The sequence below is a fragment of the Chanodichthys erythropterus genome, chromosome 2 (genome assembly GCF_024489055.1).
Source record: "Chanodichthys erythropterus isolate Z2021 chromosome 2, ASM2448905v1, whole genome shotgun sequence".
NCBI lineage: Eukaryota > Metazoa > Chordata > Actinopteri > Cypriniformes > Xenocyprididae > Chanodichthys > Chanodichthys erythropterus.
Genome location: NC_090222.1, coordinates 12,105,360 through 12,124,588, shown reverse-complemented (window position 1 = coordinate 12,124,588; position 19,229 = coordinate 12,105,360). Strand labels below are relative to the sequence as shown.

Here is a 19,229-nt window from a genome sequence, read left to right as displayed (position 1 = left end):
TAACTAGTGTAACATCATTGTGTCGCCTGTCTTACACTTTTACTGCCGTGGAAACCATGGCAACACATTGAGTCTCATGAAAAAATGCGGAAATAGTAGTTGTAGCGTCTAGCACTCCAGTCTGTTGTTGTTGTTTCGCACATTCGTTATGGACCACAGTTAATCGTTATCGATTGCAGCAGGTTCTGTCGCCAGAGATATCTCTGAAAAACTTATACGTGTGAATCAAATGACCCAAGAAGAATTTTTGACAAGAGGAGAAATAAAAAGAGGATCAATATCAGTGGCATTTTCTGACACTGTTTAACAAGTCTAGTGAACAAGTCTATGGCAATGTAATTAAATACAGTATGTGTTATACATAAATAGTAAGTCTGCCTTTTTGCAAATGCTTTAGGTGTGTTTGAATTCACTTTTAGTATGATTGTTTTGACAACGAAAAAATGCGCTGTTACCCCACAATTTAACATGATAAATAAAGTGACGTATGCGTACTAATTTAGCATTAAACATCGTTACTTGCAGCTAATTCATTGGAATAAAATAAAATCATGTAATCAAATGTAACGTACCTCATCCATGAACATGATTTGTTTGTCCCGGGTCGATTTGAAGAAAACAACTCCCATCATTCCACTCTCCTTCAGCGCGTCATCAAGCTACACCTTTGTTATTGTTTTGAATATGTGACCTCTAATGGTGAGAATTACATGCTGTGCCTTTAAAATGTTCAAATTTTTAAAAAAATGTTGTATTTTTTATTTTATTTTATTTTTTATTCTACTGACCTGCATCTCGTTTTTTAAACCGCAAAATCACATTGTGAACTGACTCTTATTGTGTGAATTTTAGAAACCTGAAGTTTCAGCGCATTTTAATGTTACTTTACTCTTTGTAGACATTTTCTTATTTGCTATCTCCAAGAAATTATATTTCATACAGAGTAAATAAAGCGTAATTTTAGCTTTTTTTTTTTCTTTTTTTTTTGCATTTTGATTTTTAATTTGGCACATTACTCCCATTATCTTTATTTTTAAATAATATGAAAAAATGCGTCATTACTTCAAATTATTTTATTTTATTATTATTATTTGTTTTATTTCAATTGTAAAATACATTTGTAAGATACTGAATTGGATTTATTTTTAATTTGCGCTAAATCTGGCTTTATCAAATGAGCCAGTTGACATAAAAAAAATAAAAAATAAAAAACCTACAACAAACATTATGATTGGTTTCTTTGACATTTTTTCATGACTATGAAAATAGTTAATGTAAAAAAAAAAAAGAAAAAAAAGAAAATTAGATTTATATAATTAAAGGATTAGTCCGCTTTCAAATAAAATGTTCCTGATAATTTACTCATCCCCATGTCATCCATGATGTCCATGTCCTTCTTTCTTCAGTCAAAAATAAATTAAGGTTTTTTGATGAAAACATTCCAGGATTATTCTCCTTATAGTGGACTTCAATGGACTCCACTGTTGAAGGTCAAAATTACAGTTTTAGTGCAGCTTCAGAGGACTTCAGACGATACCAGACGAGGAATAAGGGTCTTATTTAGCGAAATAATTAGAATAAAAAAATTCTAAAAAAAAAAAAAAAATTCTAAAAAAATACTTCAAAAAGCTTACGCTCTATGTCCTAAACCTTCCCTATTCTACTTACTGAAAAAACGGAACTGGCGCCGCGTTCGTTCCGTAGGTAGAATAGGGAAGGCGTAGGACATACAGCATAAGCTTTTTGAAGAATATGGAAGGCGGAATGGCGGAACCACTTGCAAGGCGATATTTTGTGTTTATAAAGCATATACAGTTGTATTTTTTTTAGAAAATGACAGATTATTTTGCTAAATAAGACCCTTATTCCTCGTCTGGTATTGTTTAAAGCCCTTTGAAGCTGCACTGAAACTGTAATTTTGACCTTCAACCGTTTGACCATTGAAGTCCATTATAAGGAGAATAATCCTGGAATGTTTTCATCAAAAACCTTAATTTCTTTTTGACTTATCAGGAAAATTTTATTTGAAAGTGGACTAATCCTTTAAGTCAGAGGTCACCCATTGTAATTACAGACATGATTTTCCCCTTTGTTTCCTCCAATCATTCATATCATATCAGCTCCATAAATCCATTATCCAACCAGCATGATGTCATCAGTATGAGCCTGCTGCCTGTATCAGCCGATGAGGTGGCAACTGGAAAGTCACCAATTGCAGGTCGACGGCACATGAAAATGATATCACAGCTGAACGCAAGCTTGTGATTGGGTGATTCACACCATTAGCTTGTGATGTTTAGAGGAGTCAAGACAATCAATTGTATCAAATTAAATCAATGCAAAGAATAACAAGCCTTTGGATAGAATAAAAAGCAAGGATTTTTGAGATCTTTTTTTATTTTTTTCCCCACCAGCATATTTGTTGCTGTTCTTGGCACAGTGAATTGCAGAAAGTCAGCTGCTACTTTTGGCAGGCATACAGCACAAGAACACCTGCCATCACTGTACCAGCCGCTTACTGTACACTTGAGCTGAGCAGCAAAATGAAATATTCCATGTATGCATCACAACTGCTGCTATATGTGTGGCAGAAAAGATCAATGGAAGAGTGATGGAGAAAAAAACAGAGGGAAAGTTAAGCAACAGAGCACGTGTAGACACCAACACAGCCTGGAGTCAGAGCCAGTTGCCATGGCAACCTCTGTAGAGGGAGGCGCCTTGGAAACAAGAGAGATGAGGAGACGGGGTTGGGCTGTGACGAATGCTTAGAGAAGACCAGAGCAGCTATGATGAAGTGTGCTCTGATTGGCTGGCTTTTGGGGTAAGCCCCGCCCTCCGAAGTGTGATACAACCTTGACTATAGCAGTACGGTTTCCTGCGCAACACTGTTGGCTTTTAGGGACACTGCATTTTTCTCTCTTCCATCTCTTGTTCTCTGACCTTGTGTGTGTATAGAATGCACCGTGATTAGTAAGTGGTAGATCGGCTACCGAGCTGCTGGGAAAATGGGCGGCTGTGGGTACATGTATGTGTGTGTGACCTCAGACGGTGGACGGGAGAGGCTGCAGCTCACGACTGAAGGAGACTGAGCATGCAGAGGTTTGTGGAGGCAGATTACTACGAGCTGGACTGGTACTATGAAGAGTGCACTGACGGTAAGAAGGAAAAATCCTGTCTGCTGCCACTAAAGGGGAGAGAGGAGGGGTGGGGAGAATTACCCATGTGAATTAAACACTTTCAGAAAGTTGGTTAGTTACATGGTCTGCCATGGACAAGACTGTGAATGTCGAAATAAGATTTGGGCCAAGACATAAGAATGATGGAGGTAACATTGAGGGTGACTGGGTATAGCTGGCCTCTCAGCTCCGGTGTTGCATCAGACTCAGAACCAGGGTAAAGCTTTAAAATGACTTGCATTAATAAGTCTCAATCTTTATATAATGCTGAAAAGATCAGAAGTGCATATGCAATGACTAAAAATATATACAGTGGGGTCCAAGTCTGAAACAACTTTTTTTTTTTTTTTTCTCAGCTTGAGTGAAAAGTTTAATTAAAAAATCAACGTCTATTGCTTTAATGACAGCGCCACTCAAGCTTACATGAAATTCACAAATGTTATGAACGTTATCCAGCATGATTTTGTGAGAAATCTATCTACTCACACATCCATCCATCCACCCATTCATCCATCTATTCATCCAGTTCTATCCATCCACACATCCATTCATTCATGCATCCATCCATCATGCAGTTCCATCCACCCATCCATCCATACATCCAGTTCCATCCATCCACCCATGCATGCATCCACCCATTCAACCATCTATTCATCCAGTTCTATCCATCCATACATCCATTCATTCATCCATCAATCCATCCAGTTCCATCCACCCATCCATCCAGTTCCATCCATACATGCATCCACCAATGCATGCATCCATCCATACATCCATCCATCCAGTTCCATCCATCCACCCATCCAGCCATTCATCCATCCATCCAGTTACATCCATAGATCTATCCATAAAGGATGGATAAATAAAGACATACATACATCCAGTTCCATCCACCCATCCATACATCCATCCAGTTACATCCATACATACATCCATCAAGTTTCATCCATCCACCCATCCAGTTCCATCCATCCATCGAGTTCCATCCATACATCTGTTGAGTTCCATCTACCCATCCATCCCTCCAACCAAACATCCATTCATCTGGTTCCATCCATCCATCCACCCACCCATCCATTCAGTTCCATCCATACATCCATCCAGTTCCTCCATCCATCCATTCCTCCATCCATTCATCCATCCAGTTACATCCATCCATACATCCATCCAGTTCCTCCATCCATCCATTCCTCCATCCATTCATCCATCCAGTTACATCCATCCATACATACATCTATCCATAAATACAGTTCCATCCATCCATCAATCCAGTTCCATCCATACATCCATACATCTGTCCATAAAGGACGGATAAATAAAGACATCCATACATCCAGTTCCATACATCCATCCATAAATACAGTTCCATCTTACATACAGTTCCATCCATTCATCAATCCAGTTCCATCCATACATCCATACATCAATCCATAAAGGATGGATAAATAAGACATCCATACATCCAGTTCCATACATCCACCCATCCATCCTTCCATAATGTTTCATGCATCCACCCATCCAGTTCCATCCATCCATACATGCATCCATCAAGTTTCACCCATCCATCCATACATCCATCCAGTTACATCCATCTATTCAACCATCCATTCATCCATTAATAAAAGATGGATAAATAAAGACAACAAGACATCCAATCCATCCAAACTAATGATCTGCATTATATTATGTTATGTTATGATGTTATAATCAACAAAGTTTCCCCTTAAAGCTTATTGAAGCGGGTTGCTTTTCAGCAGAACTGCCCAATAACCACATTTATTCACTCGTCTCATAGTCTGAAAGCGGAGAGGCAGTTTATGACTGTCTGTATTCAGGTTTAATCACAATCACATCCTAGTTAGTTGCATCTGAATATTCATAGACAACAAATCTCATTTATCTGTTGTTGTTCTTTCAAAACCATTTTTATATCATTGTGCACCTTTATTTCAAAGCCGTGAAAAGATTGTTCACACAGACATTTAGTCATGCTCTGCTCTGTTAAATCAGCGCTGCCTCTGACTGATCAGCCTTTGCCATTGATGATGTGTTGACCTTAGGAAGTCATGCACCCCGTCTATTTCACAAGCAGCAGGTTATATCACAGCACTGTAGTCTTATCTAGACCTACTGCATGTTTTATTGGTCTCTGATGACTGATCGCCGCCATATCCTTCCTTCCTTATAATACTTCTCCTTAAAATTGGAATGGTTACGTAATCTTGTGCATAAAATTGCACTGTTTTGATCCCAGTCATTTACTGTTGTGTTGTGTCTCCATGCAGTGTATTATGCAAGTTCTAGAGACAAGTTGTGCATATGCAATGTTTATTTGTTTTTCTGGTCTGTGATGGATTTTATGAATAGCTTTCTGTCTCGATTTTATCACATTACCTAAATAGAGGGAACAAATAAAAACATCAATCAATCACAGAGATGGATCATTGTAATCTAGTGTAAAGACATTGATAAACAGTGCAGAAGTTCTAGATAGATGTGTACGTGTTTTCAAACACACAGAAACAGGCAAAGAGACCAGAAATCCTCCAGGCTGAGGCTTAAAGATTATTAGAGATGTAAATATGTGTTCAATGACTCATTGACAAGATAAGAATTGTGGATGCCATTTCAACTGTCTGAACTACATTTACCCCAAATGACTGATGTTATCTTTGTCCTGCACCTCGGATAGTGTGAGTTTGCTTAAGTGTTTTATTAAGGAACTGATGTTATATTGTACCAAACACTCTTCATCATAATGGTTAGACATCCCATCATGCATAAAACTAGACAAAGCTATTCATAGTTTTCATGTGACATCACACCCTTATAGGAACTCTGCTGCCCACCAGTTATTTTAACCGGTTTTGTAATGTTTATATAATAAAGACAGTGATATTAAAAGACTAAAAGACCACTCCGAGCAAGTTTCGAATTGGCGTTTGCAGCATGGGAGGTCCTAACAAGGACGCTAAAGACCACAACCGCTAGCATCAGTCGCTAGTGTGCCTCTTGAGGCCAGGGGAGGGAGGTCTAATTGTACAATAAGCATTTTCCCATAGAATACTCGAATCCATTCAGCTGATCTCTGGGTCTGGCAGTACCACTTTTAGCATAGCTTAGCATAGTTCATTGAATCTGATGAGACCAATAGCATCTCGCGCAAAAATGACCAAAGAGTTTCGATATTTTTCCTATTTAAAACTTGACTCTTCTGTAGTTACATTGTGTACTAAGACCGATGGAAAATGAAAAGTTTGCGACTTTGCTGCCGTACCATGGGTGCAGCAGGCGCAATGATATTAAGCAGCGTCTCTCACAAATGTCTCCATGGTTGCAAGGCACGCTCCCTGTGCAAGCAGGGGCTCACAGGCGCTGCGTAATATCATTGCGCCTGCTGCACCCATGGTACGGCAGCAAAGTTCCTCGATTATTGCGCTGGAATGAGAGTATAGTTCCTAGCCATATTGCCTAGAAAATTGCATTTTTCATTTTCCGTCGATCTTAGTACACGATGCAACTACAGAAGAGTCAAGTTTTAAATAGGAAAAATATTGAAACTCTTTGGTCAGATGCTATTGGTCTCATCAGATTCAATGAACTATGCTAAGCTATGCTAAAAGTGGTACCGCCAGACCCCGAGATCGGCTGAATGGATTTGAAAACGGTAAAACTCAACTATTTAACTCTAGGGGAGTTGGAAAATGAGCCCATTTTCAAAAAAAGTGGAGTGTTTATTTATAAAGAAAATGTTTAATGTGGCTTTAAGGGATAGTTCATCCAAAAATGAAAATTTATCCCACGATTTACTCACCCTCAAGTCATCTTAGGTGTATATGACTATTTTCTTTGGTAGTGAAGGGGGGATTTTGAAGGCCAAAAGAATTCATCCATCCATTATAAAACAATAATCCATACAGCTCCAGGGGGTTAATAAAGGCCTTTTGAATAGAAGCAATGCATTTTTGTAAGAAACGTGTACGTGTTTTCAAACACAGAGGCAGGCAAAGAGACCAGAAATCCTACAGACTGAGACTGCAGTGTTAAAGACTATTGAGACGTAAATATTGTATGTGTTTAATGGCTCATTGACAAGATAAGGAGATAAGGAATGTTTATCATGTTAAGTGATTCAGAATGCTCTGCTGTTTTCACTGATAGAAATACTGCAGCACTTACTGTATCTGGATCACAAGTGCCCAGATCTTGCAGTTTCTTCACATATATTTGTTTTTCTTATTTTAAGAGGTGATCTAAATATTTGTGGCTTGAAACAGACCCTGTGCAACAGTTCTATGAATGTTTTGCCCTTCAGATCTCAAACTTGAATGAAAACTAACTTTTTTTATATAATTCTCAGTGTATGTGATACTGTGATATGTTTGTGTTTATAATGTAGTGCTGGTGATACAGTATACTATTCAGGACTTTACTTTTCAATGACCCACATTCTGTGTTGTGGTTTGGGTCTCTATCGCTCGCGCACAGCATATTGATTACCTTAGCAGGGGTGGGCGGAGGGGAACACACACACACACACACGCACACACACACACACACATTCTTTTTCATTCTCATCTGACCTCTTTTGCATTTCCCACTCCCATTCTCTCTTTCTCCTCCCTTCTCAAAGTTTTCCCAGCCCTTCAGCATATTCTTCACCCTTTTTTGGCTGTCTTTTCCATTTTCGTCTTCAATGGAGCTAAAGCACAAAGGCTTAGCCCTGGTTAAGTTCACACTAAAGAGAATCCCGCCTCCTTCATGGCCACAGCCATTGTGCCATTACACCATTCCTACCACTCTATTGTTTCTCCATATGAATGAAGCCCGTCAGAAGGCCCACGGTGTACTGCAGATTGCATTGCAGTTGTAAGCCATTTGCATTCTGTCAATGTAACGAAAAATTTGTGATAACACAACAAACCCAGGCATACTGAATAGTTAATGTGTGATTCATGTTACATTGTTAGACTAGGTGGAGTTGCACAAGTGTATAAGTACAGCTGTTATCAAACATCTCATGCCTTCACACTCCAGTTGTAATGTTGTTAGAGTTTAAAGGGTAAAGTCTATCACCACAACACCATATCATTAACTACTAAAACGATTCAGCACGTTCCAAATAAATTCTGTTTAGCTCTTAGTTTCATGAGGCAAGTTATCTAGAAATGATCAGCCCGGTCATTGTTCATACATAGGTATTTGTAGATTAAAGATTAATGTAACATTCGTACATGTGTTTAGTTGTTTATGGTTTAAGTTTTAGATGCTGTTGACACGTCAATATTGTACGTTTTAGTGTCCATACAAACAAAGTAAATGTATGTGTGGCAGAATCACATTTGACGTAAAATACATATGAATGATCATGAGATTACACTTTAAAAATGGTGTAATTAGTAGTAGGTTTGGTAATTAAGTAAATCTCACAAAACACAGTCACATTTCCTAGCAAATTCAAAGAAAGAAATTAGGGTGTATTTATTTTTTATTGTAATTCTTATTAGATCTCACAGTATTTCTGGTCTACAGAGGCTATATAACAGACGTGTATATATACAATATAATCAAACCAAAAATTATTCAGACACTAGATATAATTGTTTTATTTATTTTTTTTACTAGTGTGTGCAGGACACTATAGTTCATTTATGTAAGTGAGGATAGCTAAATAAAGAAAACTGTGACAACTTATACCCCAAAATTCTTCATACAGTGGACTACCAGTAAAATTGATAACAATTTGGAACCAAAAATTATTCAGACACTTCGACCTGACCATGTTTTACTTAAATGTTACCTAACATAATTAAGATTATTTTTTTCTGACAGTTTAACTCTGAGATCTTATCCTTTTATTACCATTTTTTTAAACTATAGAGAATAAACTATAATAATAATTTAATGTTCAAGGTGTCTGAATAAATTTTGGTTTGCCTGGGTGTGTGTGTGGGTGTGTGTGTCTGGGTGTGTGTATATATAGTAACAAGTGTCTCATTTTGTTTTTTCTTTATAGTTCCTGTTGTGTCAAATGTCCTGTTTGCCTTCTCTATGGCAATGTGAAATCTTTTCATCAGGGAATATAAACAGGCTCCGCCCACACGACAGGTGTAGTCAAACACAACTCAGACACGCCTTGATAGGTGCGTTAGGTTCCTTGATAGGTTTCCATGGTGCGTCAGAGGAAAGTACCATTCTGTACTCTGCAGAAGGGGGGGTCACATTTTCTTTTAAGTTAGAATAGTCTTGACATAAAACCTTATGCAATCTGTTCAATTTTTCATTCATAAGCTTTTCAGTCCTAATGCATGCTGATCTGCAAAAATGTAGTTGTTATTTTCTTCCTATTTTAGTGACACCTCACCTGCTGTTTGGTAGAGAATGGTAGCGTCCGAGCATTGAGTCTCCTGAAACAGGTGTGTGTCAGTCAGAGACTGTCTCTCTGATCTTTGAGGTTATATGTCCAGCCCAACATCACAAGCTCACTCATGGCCGTGGACCTGAGACGACCGATCCAGCCTGGGCATAACTAGCCCAGTGACAGCATGGCATTGCCTTTTAATTGCTCTAATGAGGAGTACTTTGAGTTTGACTCTTCTTCAGAGATACTGGAAATATCTACCTCATCTTTCTTAAGCTCAAACAGTGCTGATGATGAGGATGATGAAGATGCAGAGCCGTATACGCTGGAGCAAGGTACAGTACCTGTGCCCTTTGACAGTTTGATCCTCATAAAAGTTATTAAAGAAATGTACTGTCAAAGTAACTCAATTACTTTCAAGAATGTCTTAGTCTAAAATCGCAACAATCTAAACAGGTTTTTCCATCCTTGGTTGGTGATGACATACCTTGTTAGGACATTTAAAATGTATCAGATTCCCCTTCTGATTGGGTTTCTCTCTGCCCAGATCTAATCCCTATTCGTATTACATATTATTCAACGTGAATGTAAACACAAAGCCATTTGTGTTAGAACACCTTTATAAGGGTGATCTTGTCAACACTACACACACTCATATTGGTACAACATGCATGCCAGCATGCACTGCACGTATGCCATTATATAACTATACTAGTAATAATTGACTATATAAACCCTGTTTTTCCTTTTTTGCTTTAAGACTGCCCTGCTTTTAATATCATTAGGCAAAAGGTTTATTCGAAATGTTCTTTATTGTAAATATTACTTTTTTTTTATACACTTCTGTAAGGGTTTGTTTATGTACTCCATAAACTACTGTTAATGCCATGAAAATTGCCTTTGGTGTTGAATATATAATAATAATAATAATAATAATAATGTGTTATTATTATTATTATTAGGAATTGACAATAGCAATAAATGTCAATATAAATTGCATTAAGTATGAATAAATGTAATATTTATAAATAGTACATTTATTTATGAAACATTTACTATTTATTATTTCTAAGTATAAATAATAAATAGTGCAATAGTAATACATTTATTTCACAAGTTTATTTTTTATAACAGTACATCAAAAAAATTCCCAATTAATTACAAAGAAAGGAAAAGTAATTGAATTAAATGTGAATTTGAAAGACTGAATAATACATGACTTTTTGAAGAAAAAATAGTGCGTGTGTGTGCGCAATTCCTAAGTTAAGGTGTGTTTAATCATACAAACTACTTGTTTTTGTATTTATTCTGCTAGTTTTTTGTTTGTCTGTCATTTTTCATCTTTTATTTATCTGTATATGTACAGTATATATGTAGTTACAGGCAAATCGTAGGTTAAATATCATGTTCATATTTAATACAGCAACCTGAGGTTGGTGTAAAAAGATGCTCTAATCATAAATATATATATATATATATATATATATATATATATATATATTTTATTTTTTATTTTTTTTATTTTTATTATTATTATTATTTTTTTTTTTATTATTTTTTTTTTTTCTAAATTATTATAATATACATGTAAATTAGGTGGAGTTAGCTGTGCATTTTAGGGTTAACATCTTATAATCAGCTGTATGTTCTCATTAATAATTGTAACCTCAGGTATACATTGTAATACAAACTTACCGTATTAATTGTTATACTGTGTAATGGATTTTTTAAATATACTTAAAATACAAAATTCCATGGGATATATCATGTTTTATGTATTTTTTTTTTTTTTTTTTTTTTTTTGCGTTATGCTCTTTAGCAGTGTAGCAATGAGTAAGTTGATTATATCCTAACGAATTGCAATATTTATTACAAAGCATATACCTTTTATAACACACTAACAATACATTTATAATGCATTATTTAATATACAGCTGCTCTTAAAAAGCTGGGAATGTTTATTTCTGTATGTGCACGAGTGCAAACTGACTTTTTTTAGGACAAAGAAAGTCACCTTTATTAACACCCTAAACAAGACATGCAGGAGCTTTTAATGCCTGGCTGCGTTCTTTGTGTCCAGTTTACACTATGGGAATAATTATCTCTGTGCATTGGGAGCTGATCTGATGGCATGGCCACTGTGTATGTTTGATCTTAGTTTGTTGTTCTGTCTGGTGTTGAGCGTCATGGTACCGGGGTAATTGAAGTAAATCTCTACCCATGCTGGTGGATGGAAAAAATTTTTTGAAACACACTGTCCTGGGAGCTTAGACCAGCAGCAGTTAATAGTCTAACTTGGTCTTATATGAGTGTTTACCCATGTAAATAAACCTTGCTAAGCAAATTAATTCGTTGTAATGACCATTGAACCCTGAAAGGTATATAATGTGATATCATTCAAATGTGGTGTGAGATATATAAGCATTGTTAGGCATGACGGAAAGCCTCGAGTACCTTATTGCTTTTATAAAACGGTTAACACACAATACAAATATTAAAGCCAAAAATATGTACCAATGCAACTTTCATGAAGTAAACTTTCACTAAAGCCTTCCTTCCATCGGAAAAAATAGTCCCTGACCGTGAACAGCAACAGAAATTACATTACGCCATTAGATGGTGGCAAAGACTGTCTTTATGAGTGTCTGAGTCAGCAGCGAAGACTTCTATATTGAAAAGACTGAATTGTTGTGATCACGGAAAAGACGCAACTGACAAATGCTTTGACTAGCGCTGTCAGTCACGGGAAAACCCCTTAAATGTTAAAAGGACAGGATAATACATCAGACATTTAAACAGATTTTTTATTATGAACATAGGACTGACCTGAAGGAAAATGCTAAATCTAATAAACTCGATCTTTATTCACAATCCTCTTCTACATAATACAATAAGCTTCAATGAACAATATCAACTGAGAACAGTACAGTTTACGTTGCTAAGAATGGTTGCTAAGGGTGTTGTGTAGTGATACAGACCGTTGGGTGAAGCGGTCATAGCCGTGTTTTATCGTGAATAAGACACAGCTATTGACCAATCAGAATCAAGGACAGGAACTTACCATTTTATAAATTGTGTATATATTCTGTTCAGTGAGGTTTTGAGTTGGCTATTGCATTTTTGTAATGCATAACAACATGCCACATACATTGTCAGTCAAAAGATTAAAGACCCCTGCTCATTCTTTATTATTTTGCATAATGGGAATTATTTATATTTATTATATTATATAATTTATTATTTTTATTTTTTATTACATAGATTTCTTCAAAATAACCAACCATTTAAAAAGTATTAATTAAAATATCAGTTTTGTAAAGAATTCATTGGTGTCAGTATGCTTAGACACCTTTCTATCCATGCTGTTTTTACTTTTTATCTGGTATTTTATGCATTAATTTTTACGCATTTAAAGCTTCTATTATTGATTTTGGTGGTTGATCATTTATTAAATGCTGATCTTTTAGTACTTTGCTCTGTATTGATTTGTGACCAGGACAACAGTGGTTCTCAAGTTATTATGAGAACAATATCACTCCAGCAACACCATTTAAGATGTATTGGGTGGGTTTGTTAGGTTTACCATTGGGCCGTGTCCTATCAGCCATTGTTGTAGTGTGACTCACAGTTCCAAGTTTAACCTACAGTATAATGAAAGCATGTGTAGTTCCTAAATAAATATTTTTAACCATGATCAAATAATAACACTGAAAATGTTCTGTATTATTATAGAGTTGATTGTTTCAGAAGAAGAACAGTATGGAGCAGATGTGTGTTTAAATGAGGGCTGCTACAGGAATGTGTCTGTGTGGTTTATGGCTGGGTGTTGCTGGCAGGTCAATATCTGGGTGTTGGATTCAGGTGCTGGTCTGTGCTCGTTCTGTACTGTGTGTGACGCAGATGGAAATGTCTGCTTTGCATTTGATTCTTTAGCACCACACTTAACTTAAAGAGTTTCTGTAGTTGTGCCGCTTTTGAACCGTTGGAAGCATTATCATTGTCCTAGATGGCCTTCTCACCAGCTATACAGCAAATATGTAAATTAAGTGTTTATTGTGCTAATGAAAGTGTTTCAATGTTTCATTGTTAAATTCCTTCTCCTATTACAGCTTAATATCTTACAAATGATAAATATACTATTCATTAAGCCATTTTAGTTACATTCTCCTAATAGTGCGAACACTGTGGCCTTTAATTCCTTCCTGACTAGCCAACCAATGGTGTGAGTTTAGAAATGTATAGAAAAATAATGGGAGTTCCATTATGCATGTTTTACAATTATTTATATTGCTCAGTGTTATCTGTAAAATTGGTAATTTCATCTTTGGACTTGATATATTTTACATGATTTTTTTAATAGGTTGTAAGATTATATTATACATATTACATTGTGCTAATTACGCTTTGCTTTAAACAGACAGGCAGGGAAGATCTGCTGGATGTAAATCCACTGAGCTATTTATAAGCTGATATATGCTGACCTGTTAATAATGAGACAATATGATGGTGGTGGTTGCATTTTATCTTCTTTGGGAGAAGATATCTATTATAGCAAAAATTATATTCTGGAAGAAAATTAGTTAGACTATGTAAACAGTATGACCTGTAAAAGAATATAAACATCTAATGTAGTCTCAGTGCATATTAGATACATCAATGTATAAATCATAATTTGATCATTTTGTATCACTTGGGATTTTGGAATCAATGCAAGGAGAATCAGAAACATGTGTCATCCATTGTGTAAAAGAAGTGTGCTTAATTGGATGTGTTGGATGTGCACTTGTAGTGTACTTCACACCTTAAAAGTATATTTAAAAAAGCTGTACTTGAAGATAATATAATTGTAATGGTATAAAAGTGTACTTAAAGTATAATTAAGTACACATTTAAAACTGTGCTTTGTAAAAATGTCAAATTAATATTTTTACATTAAAATACACTTTAAATAATGTTTTAATATTTTGTTGAACTTTAAAGAAGTGCACTTATATTGATGTGTTTTCTAACATACAACACACACACACATTTAAAAAAAATTATCGAAAGAAATACAGGGTTCTATTATGATCCCGGACGAGCCCCCTTTTTTTTTTTTTTAAATATGCTCAAGTATACTTTTTCACAAGGGAGCATGTAAAAAGCATGTAGCATACTGATTACATTACATACATCACATACGGATACTTTTGAGTTTTAAACAATGTAGCTTTAACTTAGAAATGTTTAAAAAAAATTTCGTCATTTTTCATTTCTCTGTTTCCACAGTTCTATGTGCTGATCGAGTGGGCCAGATGACTAAGACATATAATGACATAGATGCTGTGACACGTCTCCTGGAGGAGGTAAGCTATGTGAAGTGGGAGGATGGGTCATAGCAGCCATTTAAAAATAAAATATAGAGCGGAGGGTTTTTTGTTTTGTTTTTTGTTTTGTTTTGTTTTGTTTTTTGTTTAAAGCATGTCCCACATGTTGTGATGTAGCTTTTACAATGTACGATCATAGTTAATAATTACATAAGTATGATCCACAGTCTTGTATTCATGCACTGGGTTATGTTTCCATAAGTTTTTGGAAGATTATAATTATGGTAGATGGTTAGATGTAATATCTGGGATATTATTATTTATTTAGGAATATTTTAATGCATTTACAGTGTATTCAGCAATTTCTGTAAAACATAATAATGATGTACCCAAGTCACTGATAGCCTCATGATGAAGGTACAAATCACATTTACTGTTGCTCAGCAAAAATTTTTTGGGTGAATTTTAGTAATTTCAATAGTAATTCACACAATCGGGAAATTCACAAGCGCAAACGAATTCCCCAGCGATTTTGCTCATTTTCAAGTTGGTCACGCAAATCCAGTGGAAAACTGCTTGGTTTAAAAGTGAGTTTTGTGTAAGCTGCGATGTCGCTACACTACTGACAATAGACAATGGACCTCTTTTGTCTGCAAAATTTTGCCTACATTTTGCTAATGTGACAGTGAATCAAACAGAAACTTATGACATCACTCTATATGTAATTTCAGAAAGAGCGAGATTTGGAGTTGGCAGCACGTATTGGCCAGTCTCTGCTGAAAAAGAACAAAACCCTTAGTGAGAGGAACACCTTCCTAGAGGAGCAGGTGGAGCACATACGAGAAGAGGTAAGATGAGAAAATGGAAAGGTGAAACAAGCCTGCTGGCTAATGTCAACCTTTTTTGTTTATTTTGGCTGTTTGAAGATGACTGCACCTATTTTAAATGAACATAACTATGAATTTAATGCATTTTACCCCTCTAACTGTTTGATCCTATAAAATGTTGTAGCCTCTATTAGGGTTTACCATACCAAAAAAAAAAAAATAAAAAAAAATTATATATATATACATACACATATACATACATACACATACACATACACATACACATACACATACATACACACTGACATGGGAAATTGTACCAATTAAAATTGTTTATTAGCTGAAAAAATGATAATTGACACTGAACATAAATAAAAACATAAATTAAAAAAAAACAGACGTTTGATGTTTGAGCTCCATTTGAGTCCACATTTATTGTTGCGATCATACAGTGAGTTTGTATGTGTGCATGCAGGTGTCTCAGCTGCGTCATGATCTCTCAATGAAGGATGAACTTCTGCAGTTCTACACAAGTGCAGCTGAAGAGAGTGATGGAGAGTCTGCTTCTACCACACCGTGAGTCCATATATTAGACAACAGATTTACTTTATACTTGTGCCATGGGCAGGATTGATACTTCAAATTATGAGGATACTATTATTTTTATATTTTTGCCTGACAAATGTACAAATCTAGCAAAATATGTTAGTTTAAGTGAGGATAATATTTTGTACTAAGGGAGGCACATCAGTGATTATGATTTTTCTTTGCAGTATTCGCAGAAATGACTCGTCTTTCACGTTCCCAACTCACCTCCCTCTGGATTCACTGCAGAAAAAACTCCAGGACTTGGAGGAAGAGAACATCGTCCTGCGATCAGAGGTAAGAGAGTGAGGCCTGACCTCACGTCCTTCCACTGCTCAATGAATGAGTGTTTTGTATTATATTATTCAAAACAGCCTCCAATCAAACTTATCAGGATTTCAGGCATATCACATTTCCAAGACAAACGCAATATGTACCCAACTTCATTCTTGGATAAAGACATTTGACCATTATCTGTGTGCTTTAGTAAAATAAGGACTGTAATACCTTTATAATAATCTCTATAATAAAATACTCTTAGATATGTGAAGAAAGAAAAAGGAAAAGTACATATTTAATATATATTTAAATATAAATTTAAAAGGAAAACAGTTCATGTTCTCTCATCTTTAAGTTAATATGTGGTCATAATAATTATATAATAAAAATACAGCTTTAGATTATAGAATTATAGCTTTTAACACTTTTTTTAACACTTCATACAGGAAAATCACCACCTCTTTAGGCTTCTTCTTTAGCTTTGTCAGCTTTTAGGGCTGGGTGATATTTTGCTATTTAATGTATAATATCCACGCAGCTCAAGGCTGTTTAAAGTTACTGACACGTTAGAATGATAAAGATATGACTGACACACAACCCAAAGAGCATGCAGTCTCAAATTGAGTTCTCTTTTGCGACTTGAACAGTCAAATACACACAAAATGATGTCAAAATGCCCGTCTTAGTGAATATTCTTGCGTAAACGGTCATTTATGTCTTACGTGAATGTGAAGAGTTGAGAACAAAATTGAGTGTGTAACAAGTTAAAGTGACAGTAGCCTATACCTGCTGATGTCTTTGTCCTTAATGTTAATCAAAATAATAAACAACAAGGTTTTTTTTAGATTCGATTTAAAAAATATTGCAGTCAATTTATAGAAAGCTACTGTTAAATAGAATACCTGAAAACATCAAAGCACTGTTTATTTCATTTGTATCTTTCTTATGTTGTATTCTGTTTCAGTTGGGTTACAAATGGAGTCAGATTTTACTGTGTGAGTAGTCAGGTGTTAAAATAATGATACATTAAACATGGGTTAAAGTGGATAAGAATGGTGTATTTACAATATCACATAAGACTTTTAAACAACACAAAAAAACTTGGAAACCTCAGGCTATTAAAAGCATAGAGTCCAATGCACCATACTCTAAAACAGTCCATAAGATTCCTTATGTGTTGATAAGTCCCACAGTGTATATACAGTCCAATAAATTGATAATCCAAAAGGCTTGAAGTTTGTGACTGGAAGGGAAAGTCCTCAATACAGTATCAGTGATCACCAATGAATTGTCTGTTTGTTTGCCATGCTGCTCTCTTATGTAGGTGTAGTTCCTGCTACACCTATATAACCATACCTTTCTTAAAGACACACACACACACACAATTAAAACTCTATTATACATAAATCATTGTAATTAATAGAGCAGTAAAACGTGTCTCTTATATGACAGTGTGACAAAATTTGAATCTTTAAAAACAATAACAAAGATAAAATAAAATACACAAAAAAACTATATCATAATTAATATATATGACGTGTGCTGGCAAAATGTTAAAGTTTTCTGAAGGTTCCGAAACAAAATCACCTAGCAACCATACCTCAAAATCCCTGGTAATAACACCTAATTTGGCCTTGTCAAAACCAAATATCAATAGGAAAGTATATATATTCAGATTTTTTTTTTCAATATTTTACTTCAATTTTATAAAAATACTGTAATTCTTTGTATATGGAGATCACGCGCTGTCCAAGGTGTCTTTGTGCGCGCTTCGGATCTGTCAGTCAGCGCGAGTAAGATCATGTTATTTACATCAGCATGAGTTTGAAAATCCCATTTCATTGGTTCAGACTCATGCCATCAAAAATTCACTATGAATATTCACAAAGTTGGAATTCTGCACTTTAAAACGATACCAAACTTGGAATAATGAGGAAGTTGCTGAGTGGAAGTGCGAGTGGTGAAGCAAGCAGAGAAAAACTGCATTTTTCGTGGACAAAGGAAAGGTACTCCTCAGAAAACACAAATAAAGATACTGTTATATCTTTAATTGCTATTTGAAGCATCGCTAGATGAGGGCTTAATAAACAAATTTTTGTAAAAACATTCAAATTCGACCAAAAGCTCGTAATTAATCTGCACATTCCGACTCATTTTGCCAGTATGCGTCACATCACGTTATCATGAAATAAAATTACTTTTATTTTAAATTAAATATAAAATTTTGGTCATATCACCTTTTATCACTCATCTAGTAGCTCTTTCTCACTAGATTGCCCGCCTCACTGTAACTGTAGATCTGCAGTGACATGTGTCGGGCATCTGACCCCAGCAGACAGATGGAATTCCATGCCTCACTGACTATGAAATCTACATCCACACCCACACAAGACCTATTCACACCCAAACATTTTAGAAAGTGAACCCACTTCTAAAGACATCACTGTATAACATTTCTCAGTGTATGTGATCCCCGTTAAACTGGGCCATGACGTGAAAACAAAAAGCTTGTGTAAACAGAGTTAGATGGCAACTCTATTGCTTTTGCCTCTTTCTGTAGATTATATTCTACCTTGATTGTTTTGTTCTACAATATGGGCACTTAAGACACAACCTGCTCTTCTGACAAGTACCCTAAAACAAAGGAGCAGCCATGTAAAATGATGCCTCCATTGTTTATTCAGATCATTCTTTA

General features: G+C 35.4%; 1 protein-coding gene across 3 annotated transcripts in view; it reads left to right on the top strand.

Annotated features, from left to right (window-relative positions):
* The window catches only part of trak1a (trafficking protein, kinesin binding 1a), a 60,106-nt gene that overhangs the window by 22,692 nt on the left and 18,185 nt on the right, over positions 1-19,229 (top strand). For 2 of the 3 annotated variants that reach the window (XM_067401164.1, XM_067401155.1), the window contains exons 3-6: positions 14,806-14,882; positions 15,575-15,691; positions 16,146-16,246; positions 16,444-16,552. In XM_067401164.1, the coding sequence (XP_067257265.1) occupies positions 14,832-14,882; positions 15,575-15,691; positions 16,146-16,246; positions 16,444-16,552 (378 nt within the window). In that variant the 5' untranslated portion in view covers positions 14,806-14,831. Of the gene's footprint in view, positions 1-9,192; positions 9,873-14,805; positions 14,883-15,574; positions 15,692-16,145; positions 16,247-16,443; positions 16,553-19,229 lie in introns of all 3 variants that reach the window. The other variant, XM_067401160.1, reaches the window with a different exon arrangement.